At 47.5% G+C, this 12,553-nt stretch overlaps 1 protein-coding gene; it reads right to left on the bottom strand.

The window, feature by feature from the left end:
* Positions 1-1,075: 1,075 nt before the first annotated feature.
* Positions 1,076-1,365, bottom strand: GSTUM_00009239001 (uncharacterized protein; the record flags this gene model as incomplete). XM_002840572.2 has 1 exon in its annotated part: positions 1,076-1,365. The coding sequence occupies one exon, from the start codon at positions 1,363-1,365 to the stop codon at positions 1,108-1,110; it is 258 nt and encodes an 85-aa protein (XP_002840618.1). The 3' UTR covers positions 1,076-1,107.
* Positions 1,366-12,553: the final 11,188 nt, after the last annotated feature.

Raw genomic sequence — 12,553 nt, 5'->3', positions numbered from 1 at the left:
AGCATAGTACCCTTACATTACGTTGTTTTGACCACTCGGGGCTGAGAGGGAAAAAAAAAAAGACGGACGGATTATAACAATGCACCTGATCCTTTAATTTTAAGGAATTTTCCTGGATCAAGCGTCCTTTATCGTGATCTCCTGATCGTGCGGTAACGTACTCGAGTATAATGTGCAATATTTTTCGGTCCACGCGGTGGTGGGTCCTGCGTGTGGGAGCAGGGGATGGTCGGCCGTATTTTCGATGGAGGCATCCAGAGTGCTAAAATCACGGTACGAGAATAGCTACATCCCTCAGTATATACCGGTACCATGGCGGTATAATAATAACGACCCTTTAGAAATCCTACTTGGTTCGAGGCCCTTGTTCCTACCGTAATCGGGGTGGATAGGAAAAAGACTGGCTCGGGACTACCGATAGAACAAGGGCGGAGAAGCTGGAGGCTGGACAATGGAGAAATGATTCCATAAACCGTTTCTGAAACTTCGCTTGATCTGAGTAAGGGGTTCCTTGAGCAGAGGGAGCAAACTTTAGACGCATATACGAGTATAGTGTATAAAAATTGTTTGGAGGATCACGATTTTCCCGCCCGATTACATTTATATCCCTTGGCCTGTGGGGCGGTACTTTCCAGATGTGCTGCGGGATGGGCGGGTTGGGGATGGCACCTCTTGGAAACAGTGCTGTTTGAGGCCGCAAGCCGGGTCGGGGGTGCTCCTCTACTTGGTTAGATATTGAACATCGTGTGCTGCGTCCAAGGGGTCTTGTTCGGGGAAAAACAATGAGATCTGGAATAGACTATGATACTAGGGACTTAAGGTGGGACCTTATCCCGCAGATCTCTTGGACGCGGACTATGGAATACTGCGCCTGTACGGTACTCGCCCCGCGCAAGGAGTATCCAAAAACGAGGATTCGCAGGATATATGGCGGAATATCCGTGCGTATTTGAGCGCCCATACAAACTCACTACTCGTGGTTTCGGATACTTCTCGCCTGGCAGGAGTTCCTGGCAATACCGGTGTGTTATGATGTGCAAACACGGCCATCGTTGCACAACCACCCAACGAACGAAGAAGAAAAACCCCGTGTCATTTTCAGATACTTTATGCCTGATACTCGTACAGGTATTGTATTATAGTGGATCTACCAAGATGGGGTCCGCCCGTGGTTGATTGTGGGCGCAGACACATATTATACAAGTACTCGCACAACGCTACTAGCACGGTGGGGTTGAAACTGTTTTCTGCCAAAGTAGTGCATTGGACTGTACTCGAGTAATGGGAGGGAGGTGTGAAGTGTAGGAAGGAAGCGAGCGCACTTGTTTCTGTCGCTGAGGCGGGGCTGATAACGAGAATAGACATGGACGCAACCCAAGAATCACATCGGCGGCAAAGGGCTCAGCCACGGGCCGGTGCTTGCATCGTATAAAAAAAACAAAAACAGGAAAAAAGAACTGGTGGATGGAGGATGAGACATTCTGGAAGCATTTGAATCATTTGACAGCTAAATTTAATGTGTTAGACGCTACAAGGTTCTACCCATTTGACCTGTCATATTTCTCTCCAGTCCAGTCCAGTCTTGGGAAACCCGGCATCAACTGTCTCATCCCCGACTTCCGGTCCAATGACTTTAGTTGGCATGCGTGGTTTGCGTGGTATGCGGGTACGGTATCAATTGACGGTGGCTTTCGGTGGGAATTATCTTCGCTGGATTGCTCAGTTAGCAAGTGCAGTCAAGGCTAAGTAGAAACAGTTATTGGTAATATTATCGATAAAAGCGAAAGTGTGTCCGTTTGAACTCCGTTGGGCGCAGTAATTTTACTTCCGGTCGTTGGAATGTCTTCCTTAAAGGATCGCCAAACACGTGCCCAAGGCGAGCGGATAGAATACGATCTTGGGTAGAAATATCCAGATTGCACCCTGGCCGTTAAGTTACTGGAGTTTTGCCCCAGTACAGGGCATCGGAGATTTTGTTACTATTTATGGATTTTGAGGAATTCAACCTCGACTGGGTGGCCAAGGGAAGAGTACCCTGAGCGACTGCATTACTCGAGTACAGCAGGCGTATCTTACGCGCATACATAACTTATGGTAGTGACATATCACGGGCATATTCGCCCATTTAGCCATTTTTTGACAACTGCATAGGACCAATAACGCGGGTCTGCTCCGGTAGCCCATCACTTGGTCACGTACCGGTATGCCACGCTGTGTGGAGTCGTCTCAAATCAATTGGATGTAAAGAGCGAATTACTCATCAGCCTTATGCACGGAAGCACTCTCTGCTAAAAAAATAAATAAAGATATCACCCAAGCCGCCACCGTCTAAATCGGAACCGCAAACGTGGCCCATGCAGATTTTTTTTCCTTTGGCGAGTGGGTGCTCAATCGTCTACCGCTATATTATTAACTGAATAATAAAAGAGCGGAGAGAGAGGGTGGGGAAAAAAGAAAAGAAAAGAAAAGAAGAAAAAGAAAAAGAAAAAGAAAAAGGGTTCTTCGTTCGCAAAGCACACCCGGATACCAAAAACAGTGACCACATGGGGGCCTTTCTTTTCTTTTCCCCCCGATCCAAGGGGGGGTGGGGTTTTGGAGAGAGGGAATGAAGGAGATCTCCTTTTCCCATTTCCTTCGCCTTCCATGCATAACCAATTATTCGAGTTCTGGGTCAGGGGGATGCATCACCTCCAATTGATTGATTATGATGTTTTGCTTTTAATTGTTGTGGATGGAGGGGCGTGGCAGGTTGGTAAAGCGAGCAAGGTTGAAAAAGGGCTGCACCGATAAGATGCTTAGAAGGTTACAGTTCCCCCCATCGTTACAACCCAATCACCAATCTTGCCAGTCCTGTCGCACAGAAATCATGCCTGCATAATTGGATATGGAAACCCCACCCTGGGCTCTGAGGGCTACATTCGCTTTTCCCGTGCATGGAAGGAAGCCTAACCCGCTTGTACGAGTATGCAATAACAAAACTGGGCCATCCACTGCGCTTGCCGCTTCCCTATCGTGTGTTGCGAAAGGCCCCATCCGAATGGAATGAAGGGAGTGGTCAAGTGGAGTCGGGAGTGCGGTTGGTGACCGTGAAATGATGAAATGGTGAATGACGGTGATGTCTTGATATGACCATCGTACCCGCACTTCTTCCAACACTTTTTTGGAAATAATTACTGCGGTATTGCGATCCTTTGCTTCGTCCGCTCCTCGTACCAATTGCTGCGTACAGTACCGTACCCCAACTGACTAACCAACTATGGGGCAACATTTTGTGCTATCCTACTCGTACTCGAGTATAGTATCACAGCAATTAAGTGCGGGTGGACAATCCGAGTAAACCTTCTACCATAGTTCAAACAATTTTCCATCTCCCCTTCGCACCCTTAATTCCTCTACGCGAACCCGAGAGTGCGGAGCCTCCGTTTCATCAATCTCCGTCCCTGGTTTCCAAGCGCTTGTACTCCTCTACGAGCCGGGGCGAAAAGAGCCGATCGAAGCACATGAAGCACGGCGCCGCAGAGCTCCTAAGCGGTGTAACTGATCAGTTACTGCATAAAGTCCTGGGAAGCGAATTCAATTATCGCATTCCCACCTCCTGAATGCAATCCACCGGCGCTAGGAATCGGGGGAATCGAGAGGTTCAGGGTAAAAATAAAAAATGTATCTATCCGGTGCGGACGCCCCCCCCACACGCTCTCTCCGTTTACTGTACCGGTAGTGAGTGGTATAATGTGTATTTTCTATTTCTATTTCTTTTTTTTTTTTTTTTTTTTTATGTTACAATAACAATACCGGTATTACCGGTGGGCGGTATTTCGCGATCGTGCTTTGGAAGTGGAGGATAACACCCGGGGGGGGGGTGGCGTTTTGGCGGCTAACATATGGTAACTAGAGTACATTCATGCATATTTTTGACTGCTTTTTGTAGAGCGGTGAAATGATGGGTGGGACCAAATTCCAATACGTGCCTGGCTAATTTGAATGTGGAAATAGCGGTATAAGATACTAGCGGGTGGAAAGATCTATAGAATAAACATGTGCCCGAAGGGGAGAGAAGCCAAAAGCGCCTTGATGGGGGAAGGTTAGGATCTCCTCGGACTTGGGCGTTGTCCATACAAGTCGGAAAAAGTACGATAGCGCTTGTCTTGATGGAGATCTGTACCGGTATGGCATCAGCAGAAATAGGTTTCTGATTACTGACACACGGATAATGTACGATATTATGATACTGTCACTGATGTGTAAAGCGAACACTAGTGCCCATATTGACGATTACTTGGGAATAGGGTTTCCTTGGTTTGGATTCCAGAATGCCGTACGCAATTAACCACGATTTCTCTTTCGGTTTCCACTCTGGCACAGGGTAGTTCGTTTGATAATACAATCGCTGAGTCACGCACATGGCTTCGTCCTGCTTGATGTGATGTATGCTGTGCTGGGTAATGCAGAGCCATATTACAAGCGTTACATCTCATGATTCACCGCGCCCCATACCGCTCCTCTAATGCATGTCAGAGGAAGAATGCCCAATCCCAACCGACTTCGACCTCCAAGGGTTCCGGTACGCACTGATCGGACTGACTAGATATCAGGTTCTCAGTCCGTTAGTGGTGTGAGGGAATAGACCGGTCTCACCGGAGCATCAGTAAGCCCCCCAATCAGTCCTGGACCAGTCTGGCTTTGGTCCGCACTGAATTACCAGAAGTATCCAGCATCCACCACATTCTTGACGCATGACTCGGAACCCCAGTTTGAGCGGGGCAGTAGGGCTGAGGCAGTGCATTTCCAAGGGAATTTCACGCCGAGCTCCGATCTAATACTACCCTATTGACACACAAGTGCAGGAGAAATTTTGATATATCTGCGTTTCCTAGGGGGAGGGGGGGGAGCTACCTTAAGGCATATCATAGCACAACAAGCAGCAAGGATACAGTGAGAAGCGCACTAACTATCGACACCCTTGGGGTGATAAAGTTTCGCTTGGGTCGTTACTTGTACCAATGAGCTTGACGCGACGCTCGCCGTGGTCCGATACAAGTGCTGTAGGGAAAGCGATCCCGTACGACGTATAGGGGGGCGCACGATTTTTTTGTCGAAGGGCACCGGGCTTTGCAACGGTTTGATGAGTAAGCTTCCTGATTGATACTGGTACAGTACATATACGGGAAATGCGCGGGTGTTGATTTAAGCTTGTTTGGATAGCCTTAGGGCTCTTCTCCTAAGGTACTCTAGTCCGTGTCTTGCGTGGTGCGCGTTATTTGTATGATCGATTAACGATAGTCTATTGGAAAGGCACAGTCCGGTGCTCACCCTTTTTACCCTTGTTGCACAGCAAAGCGCTAGGGATTGTTGGGTGCTTTGTAATTTTGGGAAGGGGAACATATCCTAGGCCATAAATTACCTGAAATAGGAATTAGGGAAATGTGATTAAATGTCTGTGGAGATGGGCGCCAATACAAAATACTTGTATATGCCCCATGTTTTCTAGTGCTTATGCATTGGGACAAGTGTTCGAGTATGGTACGGTACTCGTACGAGTACAGTACTCGTAGAAGGGAGGTTATCCCCCCACCTCTTCCATATCCACTCTGCTAGCCTATTATCCTTATCCCGTGCAGCAACCGGTGCTGTGCCCGCGCAGCGACCCCAAGCAAGCTGAGTCCAATCCAGGCCCCAAGGAAGGCCAACCAATGGAAAGCTAGCTCCCATTCCTTACTACCGATCTCGCATCGTGAGATTCAAGGGTGTTAGATCTACTTAGTTGCCGCTTTTGTGAAGCTACCTGCACGGACCACAGGGATAGGGTAAAAAAAAATGGAATAATTGGGAATGACGCTAGGGCGTCTAGAATTTCCCACTTCGGGTTGAACGGAAAGAAACATAATTACCGTAGCGTAAAAAGATACTCTTTCAGCCCCCCGGCTGAGACGACTGCGAAAGAGAGGAAATGCAAGGGACCTTGCTGGGAGAGGTGACCTGATACCCTGGTGGGGATTCTCAAGTATTCCAACTTTTATGATACAAGTACTCGTACTTGAATTCCTAGCCTTGCTTGTTTCGCCCACCAATAACGTGACCATACCGATAGATCATTTGCGTGAATATATCCTCACTCCTACTTGATTGAGCCTTCCGACCCCACACTACCTAATCTCTTTTTCTTCCTCCCCATTGACCTAATCTCGACTTATCATGGCCAAAGCACTCAGAAAGCCCCCACAAGGTATTGTCAAACAGCTGCCCGATGGAATACGGATGACCTGGACTGGAAGGTGCTTTCCTGCATCTCTTAATTAAACATCCGGGGAACGCTGTACACAGCCTTAGATATGCGCGAAGCCCGCGATGTTGGAAGCATACCCATTCACGTTAGAGCTCTGTACTCGGGCAGTGGATATGCTCCCGGTACTGACTCCCGGGGCTTGCTGCTCGTACAAGTATAGTGGCGTATGAGATAAAAGAAGGTATTTCGAGTAACCTTAGTAAGGCGCTACAGTTACAATTATGATCAGAGTGGTGAAATATGATGGACAACAATGATCCCTTTAATCTGTTTCCCCCCCCCTAGTGGGTGCCGGAAGTTTATGCAATGTTCTATGAGTTGGTTACTCTTGCATCAGTGCCCCCCGTGTGCTGGAGGGGTAACTTATACAAGGGAATAAATTATATTGAATATGTTCCGCCAACCGGTCAGGAGACCAGAGGGAGAGCGGCTATCTGATGAAGCTGGATACTGGATACTTCAATTCGCCGGGGAGACGGGGAAAGTCGGGGGAGAGAGAGACGCTAGCGCAAAGACTACGGTACTTTCCAAACCTTGAACCTTCCCTCATCAGCTGGTATACTGGACTGAACTTGGACTGAACTCTTCAGCCGCGCTGGAGAAACAGGCAAAGCTGGGGGGGGGAGGGGGGTTGCGGGAACTACTGCGAATGATAGGAGGATACTGGTACGAATCATAAAAAGCACAAATCGGGTATCATACATATCGCGCAAACAGCCTTCTGACATCTCACCCTCGAGGTTGAGCCATACGATACTTACATCTGGCAGCGGGTAAGGGTGTGTATGGTAGGGAGCCAGATGGGTTGCTCGTGTACTGTACGGTACCAGCATGGCAGAACTCGTCTATGGGAGTTGTGTTGATCGGCGGTACCTTTCAGCTCTTCAATCTGATATCAGCGCTACTCGTTCCCCGGCCTTAAAGTACCCGAAAACGGGGGGACAACTTTTGTAGGGGCTCAGATACGCACAGATGTTTTGCCATAATATATATTTCTTCGATCCCTGTTCTGGGAGATGTAGATGTGCTCCGGAACAGCATGCAGCCCTATCCGATACAAGAACGCAAGATTCGATATTCCGCAGCACGGATGTTTTTCGCTTCGTCATGAGAGTGAAGGAGGGATTAATTTAATTGGCTTTCTTTGTTCGAAACGTACTCGTACGAGCAATTGACGAGGGGGCGGGAAGGCAGTTACTTTTACCTGCATGTTCACTGTCCAAAGGGTTTTTTTTTTTTTTTTTTTTTTTTTTTTCAAAGCATGCACGGGGTTTAGTTTGGCCGAATCGCCTACCTTGCATTGCTTTGCCTGGCGGAGTCATTGGATCAGTCGCGCACTTTATGCCCACTCGGCGCATTGGACTGTTTGGGCATTGGGCTTGCATGGGGGAATACCATATTAGATCTCGCGATTTGCCATCTCAGTGAGGTCGTTAATCCCGCCATTCAGGGACAAAAGTTCCTAATACGGATTAGTGCTTGCCTGACACGGTATAGCCTGAGTCATTTGACAGTGATGGTTGTCATTAACTGGGTTTCGGAACTCTGTTAACATGCCAAGCTAAACCTATTACGAGATATTCGTGACGGGACGGAGATAGCGATTCGCAAGGAGTTAATAGGGTTCGATAAAGTTGTAAGGTCGAAGCTAAACAAAAAAGTCCAACGGTCGCAGCGAAAGCATGATTTAGATTACCGGTATTTCACTCCTCCCTATTATGGGATAAGGTCGAGGGGTTCGCATCGAATGTCTTGGAGGAGGTGCGGTTATCTCAGTGGTTGGAGGATTGTCAACAGTCTTGAATGGGGCAGTGCTGAGTTCCATAGATGAAGCATCCCACACAGGAGATAGGAATCATAGGATCCATTGCCCAAGACGACTGCCCGCATGAGTGCTGTGGAGTGTGTGACGTATTGAGTGGGGACCCTCGAAACCATTGCTAATGAATGGGTTACCGGGGCTCGGCGGGAAAAGGATTCAAAAGTTCACCGCATTCTCGAATGAAACTAGGCCCAAACGAACAACTCTTACCGTTGGACCAACGGGAGTTGCTCGATAATAGTAAAAGTGTATTATGATAGTTCAATGTTTTGGAAAGTCTATCCCGAAGACGCTCTTGTAAATTCCGAGTGAGAAGTTCGCAAGGAGTTCTCGCGATCACAACGTTTGCTGTCGGTAATTCCAATATTGACAGCCATCTTCGAATAGGGAAGGAAGCATTTGGGTAGCCGCTTCTTCCCACCTCCGCATGGCTGATTAGTCGGGACACTAACGACTTTCCCTCTCTCTCACACACACACCAGATACACACGCATGCCTACTTGCAACAACTACCCCCGCTCCGGTGTTCCCAAGAGGCGCACCGAGCCGACTCTCCCACTTCACTTACAGTAAGTCTCTCTAAACTGGAGATAATTCCTGTGTAGGTTACATAGCTGCATAACATCATGATATGCACTCTCCAGTCATCTTTCCTGGTCAATTGCGGGGCAAATTCAGCCTTGGCCCAGCAGCAGGGAAAAGCCAGGCGGTCATTTTCCACCTTCAGCCCTATGAGCCGATCTATCGGTTAAGGTTCTGAGAGAAGCAAAACCGCGAATAATGGGGGGGGAGGAGGATAGTGACGATGACGGTGTGATGCTAGTATGGTACGATGTCATTTCCTCCCTCCTAAGCTTATTGCCTGACCATGCTTTGACCACATGGTACTGGTACAAGATATGAGAAACGGAGTCAGGCAGCACATCAAACTGAATTGTTTGGGACTATGGACCGGTCCGAATCACACGAAAGGGAAAAAGAAAATAATAATAATGTTGGTGTTATGGCAATCTGTCAACATCAACCGCAGTGCAATCCAATGCTGAGATAGTGGGGTTCTTTCCCTGATTACTCTTATTTTTCAATGCCATACCGGTATGGGGATTATGGCATGCAACTCGTTTTAGTATGGTTGAACATAGATAAGCATGCCACTAGGAGGTACAATAGTGGTAATAGAGCGAAGAGAAATATGTGCGAAGTAATTCGTTCTCCTCTCTCCCAGACAAGCAAGGATATCGCTATGTGCGGCAGAAACTTGTGCGGAGTGCACTTTTGAGAAGACAAACCGGTAGACGGCTGGCACACCATTCTTCCCCGCCGATTTCCGGTATCGTTTTCGGTAGGAGAAACAGTTCGCTGTCGTTCTCAACCGCACAATATATTTGCTTTTCCGAATTTGAAGCTGGCCAGCGAGACATTGTATGGTAGGTCTTCCCTATCTCTCTTTTTCGTTTGCGTTTCACTTGCCTTCCTGCCTTCCTTCCCGTGTTGTGAACCAGCTTTGCTTTGATAGGGAAGTGGAGGGTGGTATTCTTGGACCACTCGAGAATGCAACTTGGGCAGTAATTCGGCAAATCAGTATCCTCCTCCTCCTCCTCCTCTCTCAGCTGGTTGAGTACGGTATTTACAGTGCAATACCAACTTTTTCGCCTAATCTTGTAGTTCAAATTCCAGAACGCTGTAGCCTAGACAGTGGAAATGCACTTTGGGGGAGAAGGTATCGGTCGCAACGTGCACCTATCATAGACTATATTCACATCTCTCATTTGAACTACACTTCCTAAAAGTCAACCATCATAACTTACCTGAAGACTCGTTGCTTGCTATCGTAGGGTGGAGGGAGGCTGATAACTTTCCTAGTGTTTTTTTTTGTTTTGATTTCGGGCTTTCGAAGAAAGGAAAGATTCGGTGATAGTGACAGTAACTGCGCCGCCACCCTAGACTGGAAGGGGACTTCCAACAACTTCACAGGGATGAAAAACGTCTAAAACTCACATGATCACTTTGTTTGCGCGAGATCTCAAACCGGTATACTCGAGTACCGCAGGAGCGTAGTTTGTTTCTTTTCTGTACTCGAGTACATTGCACAAAGGGGAAATTTTTCCTTTGGTTCAAACCCGCCTTAGTGACTAATCCTGAACCCGCCGCAATGGTGATACAAAGTCCTGGGGAAATTTTTTTTTTTCTTTGACAATACACAAAAACGCCAGATCTCAGCCGACAGGGTCTGCAGAAGTTTTTGAAAGAACACAAATAAATCGGGCAATCACCACCACCGTGAAAAGCTACGCGTGAAATGTTGGAGAAATAGGACGACGACAAGATGCCACAAGGCATGTTTAACACCAGATATATCCCCTCCTTTAGTTCTATCGGAGTGGAGCTCATACCGCACAGCGCAGGATACTAGTGCTCAGGGGGTACGTATGAGAGGAAGGAAACTAATTATTTCGCAAGATGGTGGGAACCGTATCTAATCACCCGTAATCACTCGATGTTTCGGTGAATCGGTGTTCATTACTTGCCGGGCAAGCGGGGACGGCACGGCACCGCACTTAGCATACACACCGTAGATCTTCCGGGAAAATTGACGCGTATATACGGTCTGGGATGTGCATTCTCCTCCTTTGGTTCTCTGGGTCAGAGATCTCCCGATGGCTCTGGGAAAGTGTGTTACCGGTAATTATGGATGCGGACACCTCGAACCTTGCCTGGGCTGGCTTGGATTGGGCCGACTTACCCCTGAGCGGGGTTTTTGTGCCGGGTGAGGACCGAACTTTTGGGACAGTCGCACCTCGCGGGAACAAGAGCCAAGGGTCTAGGTTTTTCCATCACAGTTATAACGAGAGTCGGTGATGGCGAGTTGTGATGTGGATAAGCATGGAAACGAGATGGGATCTAATTCCTGATGTGTATTCCATATGTTTGATCACGGCTTCCACCCGGGGGGCTGTTCTTGTGCTCGTGCTGTGCGGGGGAATCACAGGGAGGAGTTACCTCAGAAAAAAAGGCATTATATGAGCTCTGGGGTATAGGTTTGGTTGCAGGACCACTAATCGCGTAATCCAATCTAAGTAGAAGAGGTCCATCAAGAGTTTGGGAAACGCCCTACCGGTGGATACACATCTTGATCGGGTACGGCGGGATGGGGGGGTCTCTCATGACACAATATACTCAAAGGTTCACGTTGATAGGCAGACTCCATTTCATTAGAATGGGTTGAGTTTGTATGGGAATCGGGGATTAGGATCCTAAATTTCTTTTCGGACCCGCTATAAATTGTTCTTCACTATGTATTTCGTTATAGCGAGGAACCTTGTATGGGACTTTGGAGCTTTTGAGATCGCTGATTGGCTCGTAGTGGTGATTTTCCACTAAGATACAAAGAGGTCCGTGATATCATACTTGAGTAACTAGGTGCGACTTTATCTTTTTTTTCTTTCCAATTCAAACGGCGGGCTTCGACCGCTCTGTTACAAGGTGGTGCTCAGGAATATGTCAAATATGTTTCAGGATGGGTTAATAATCATACATCCGCTCATCCATTCTATCAATTTGCAGGTGGAGCATACGAGGGAAGGAAGAGACGGTTACCGGGTTACTGGGGTGAGGGGGAGAGGAGAATCTGAGGTACCCAGCTGAATGGAGCACCATGTTGTGTTCAAAAAGGTTGGGGGCTGATAGGGTTTATCATTTTCCTGATTTCATTGTATCACAGTATCTACCTAGCTGCATAGCACAGTACTCGAGACGGGTATACTTACTAGTGCAGATGTTGAACAGGGATATTTACAACATTTACTAAAACTCTGTAATAAAAATTCAAATGATCTTCATCGGATCGAAAAACTCTCTTCCCTTGTCTCCATAAGGACCGAGCGTTAAGCACATAGTACTGAAGTTACTGGATAAAGGAGATTGACGAATCATCGATCACTATCCACTCATGCTACTCCTCCTCCCAAACCTCTTCTGCACTTACCACACCATGCCATACTTGTCCCACGCAATAAGTATGCGAAAGCGAGGATTATCAAAATAATATATGGTAAAATATCCGTGTGTATCTGAACGCCCATACAAACCAACAACTAGTACGTTCGGATACTTCTTTTCCTAAGACAGGCACCAGCACGGCACTGTAGTTTATCCGTATGCCTTGGCAATCCAACGAACTGTTGCAACAGATTCATTCAGCCCCCCGGGGTCGAGAAAGTGTCTTTCGAGTGGGTCTGCGGGATTTGTATGCAAAAAAAGGGGTTACACACGTCAATGTCCTTCGACTCGAAAAACCTGCATAAACCGTTTTCACCCCCTGGGCTGAATGACTCTAATGGGGACCGTACCCCTGGAAATCTTTGTCGGGAGTACCGTAATGGGAATACAGTACAGTACTGAAATGTAGTAAAGAGCTATGTCTGTAGCCTTGATCGAATTAAGGACAT

This window comes from Tuber melanosporum (assembly GCF_000151645.1).
Source record: "Tuber melanosporum whole genome shotgun sequence assembly, scaffold_54, strain Mel28".
NCBI lineage: Eukaryota > Fungi > Ascomycota > Pezizomycetes > Pezizales > Tuberaceae > Tuber > Tuber melanosporum.
This window is presented reverse-complemented; position numbering and strand designations above follow the sequence as displayed.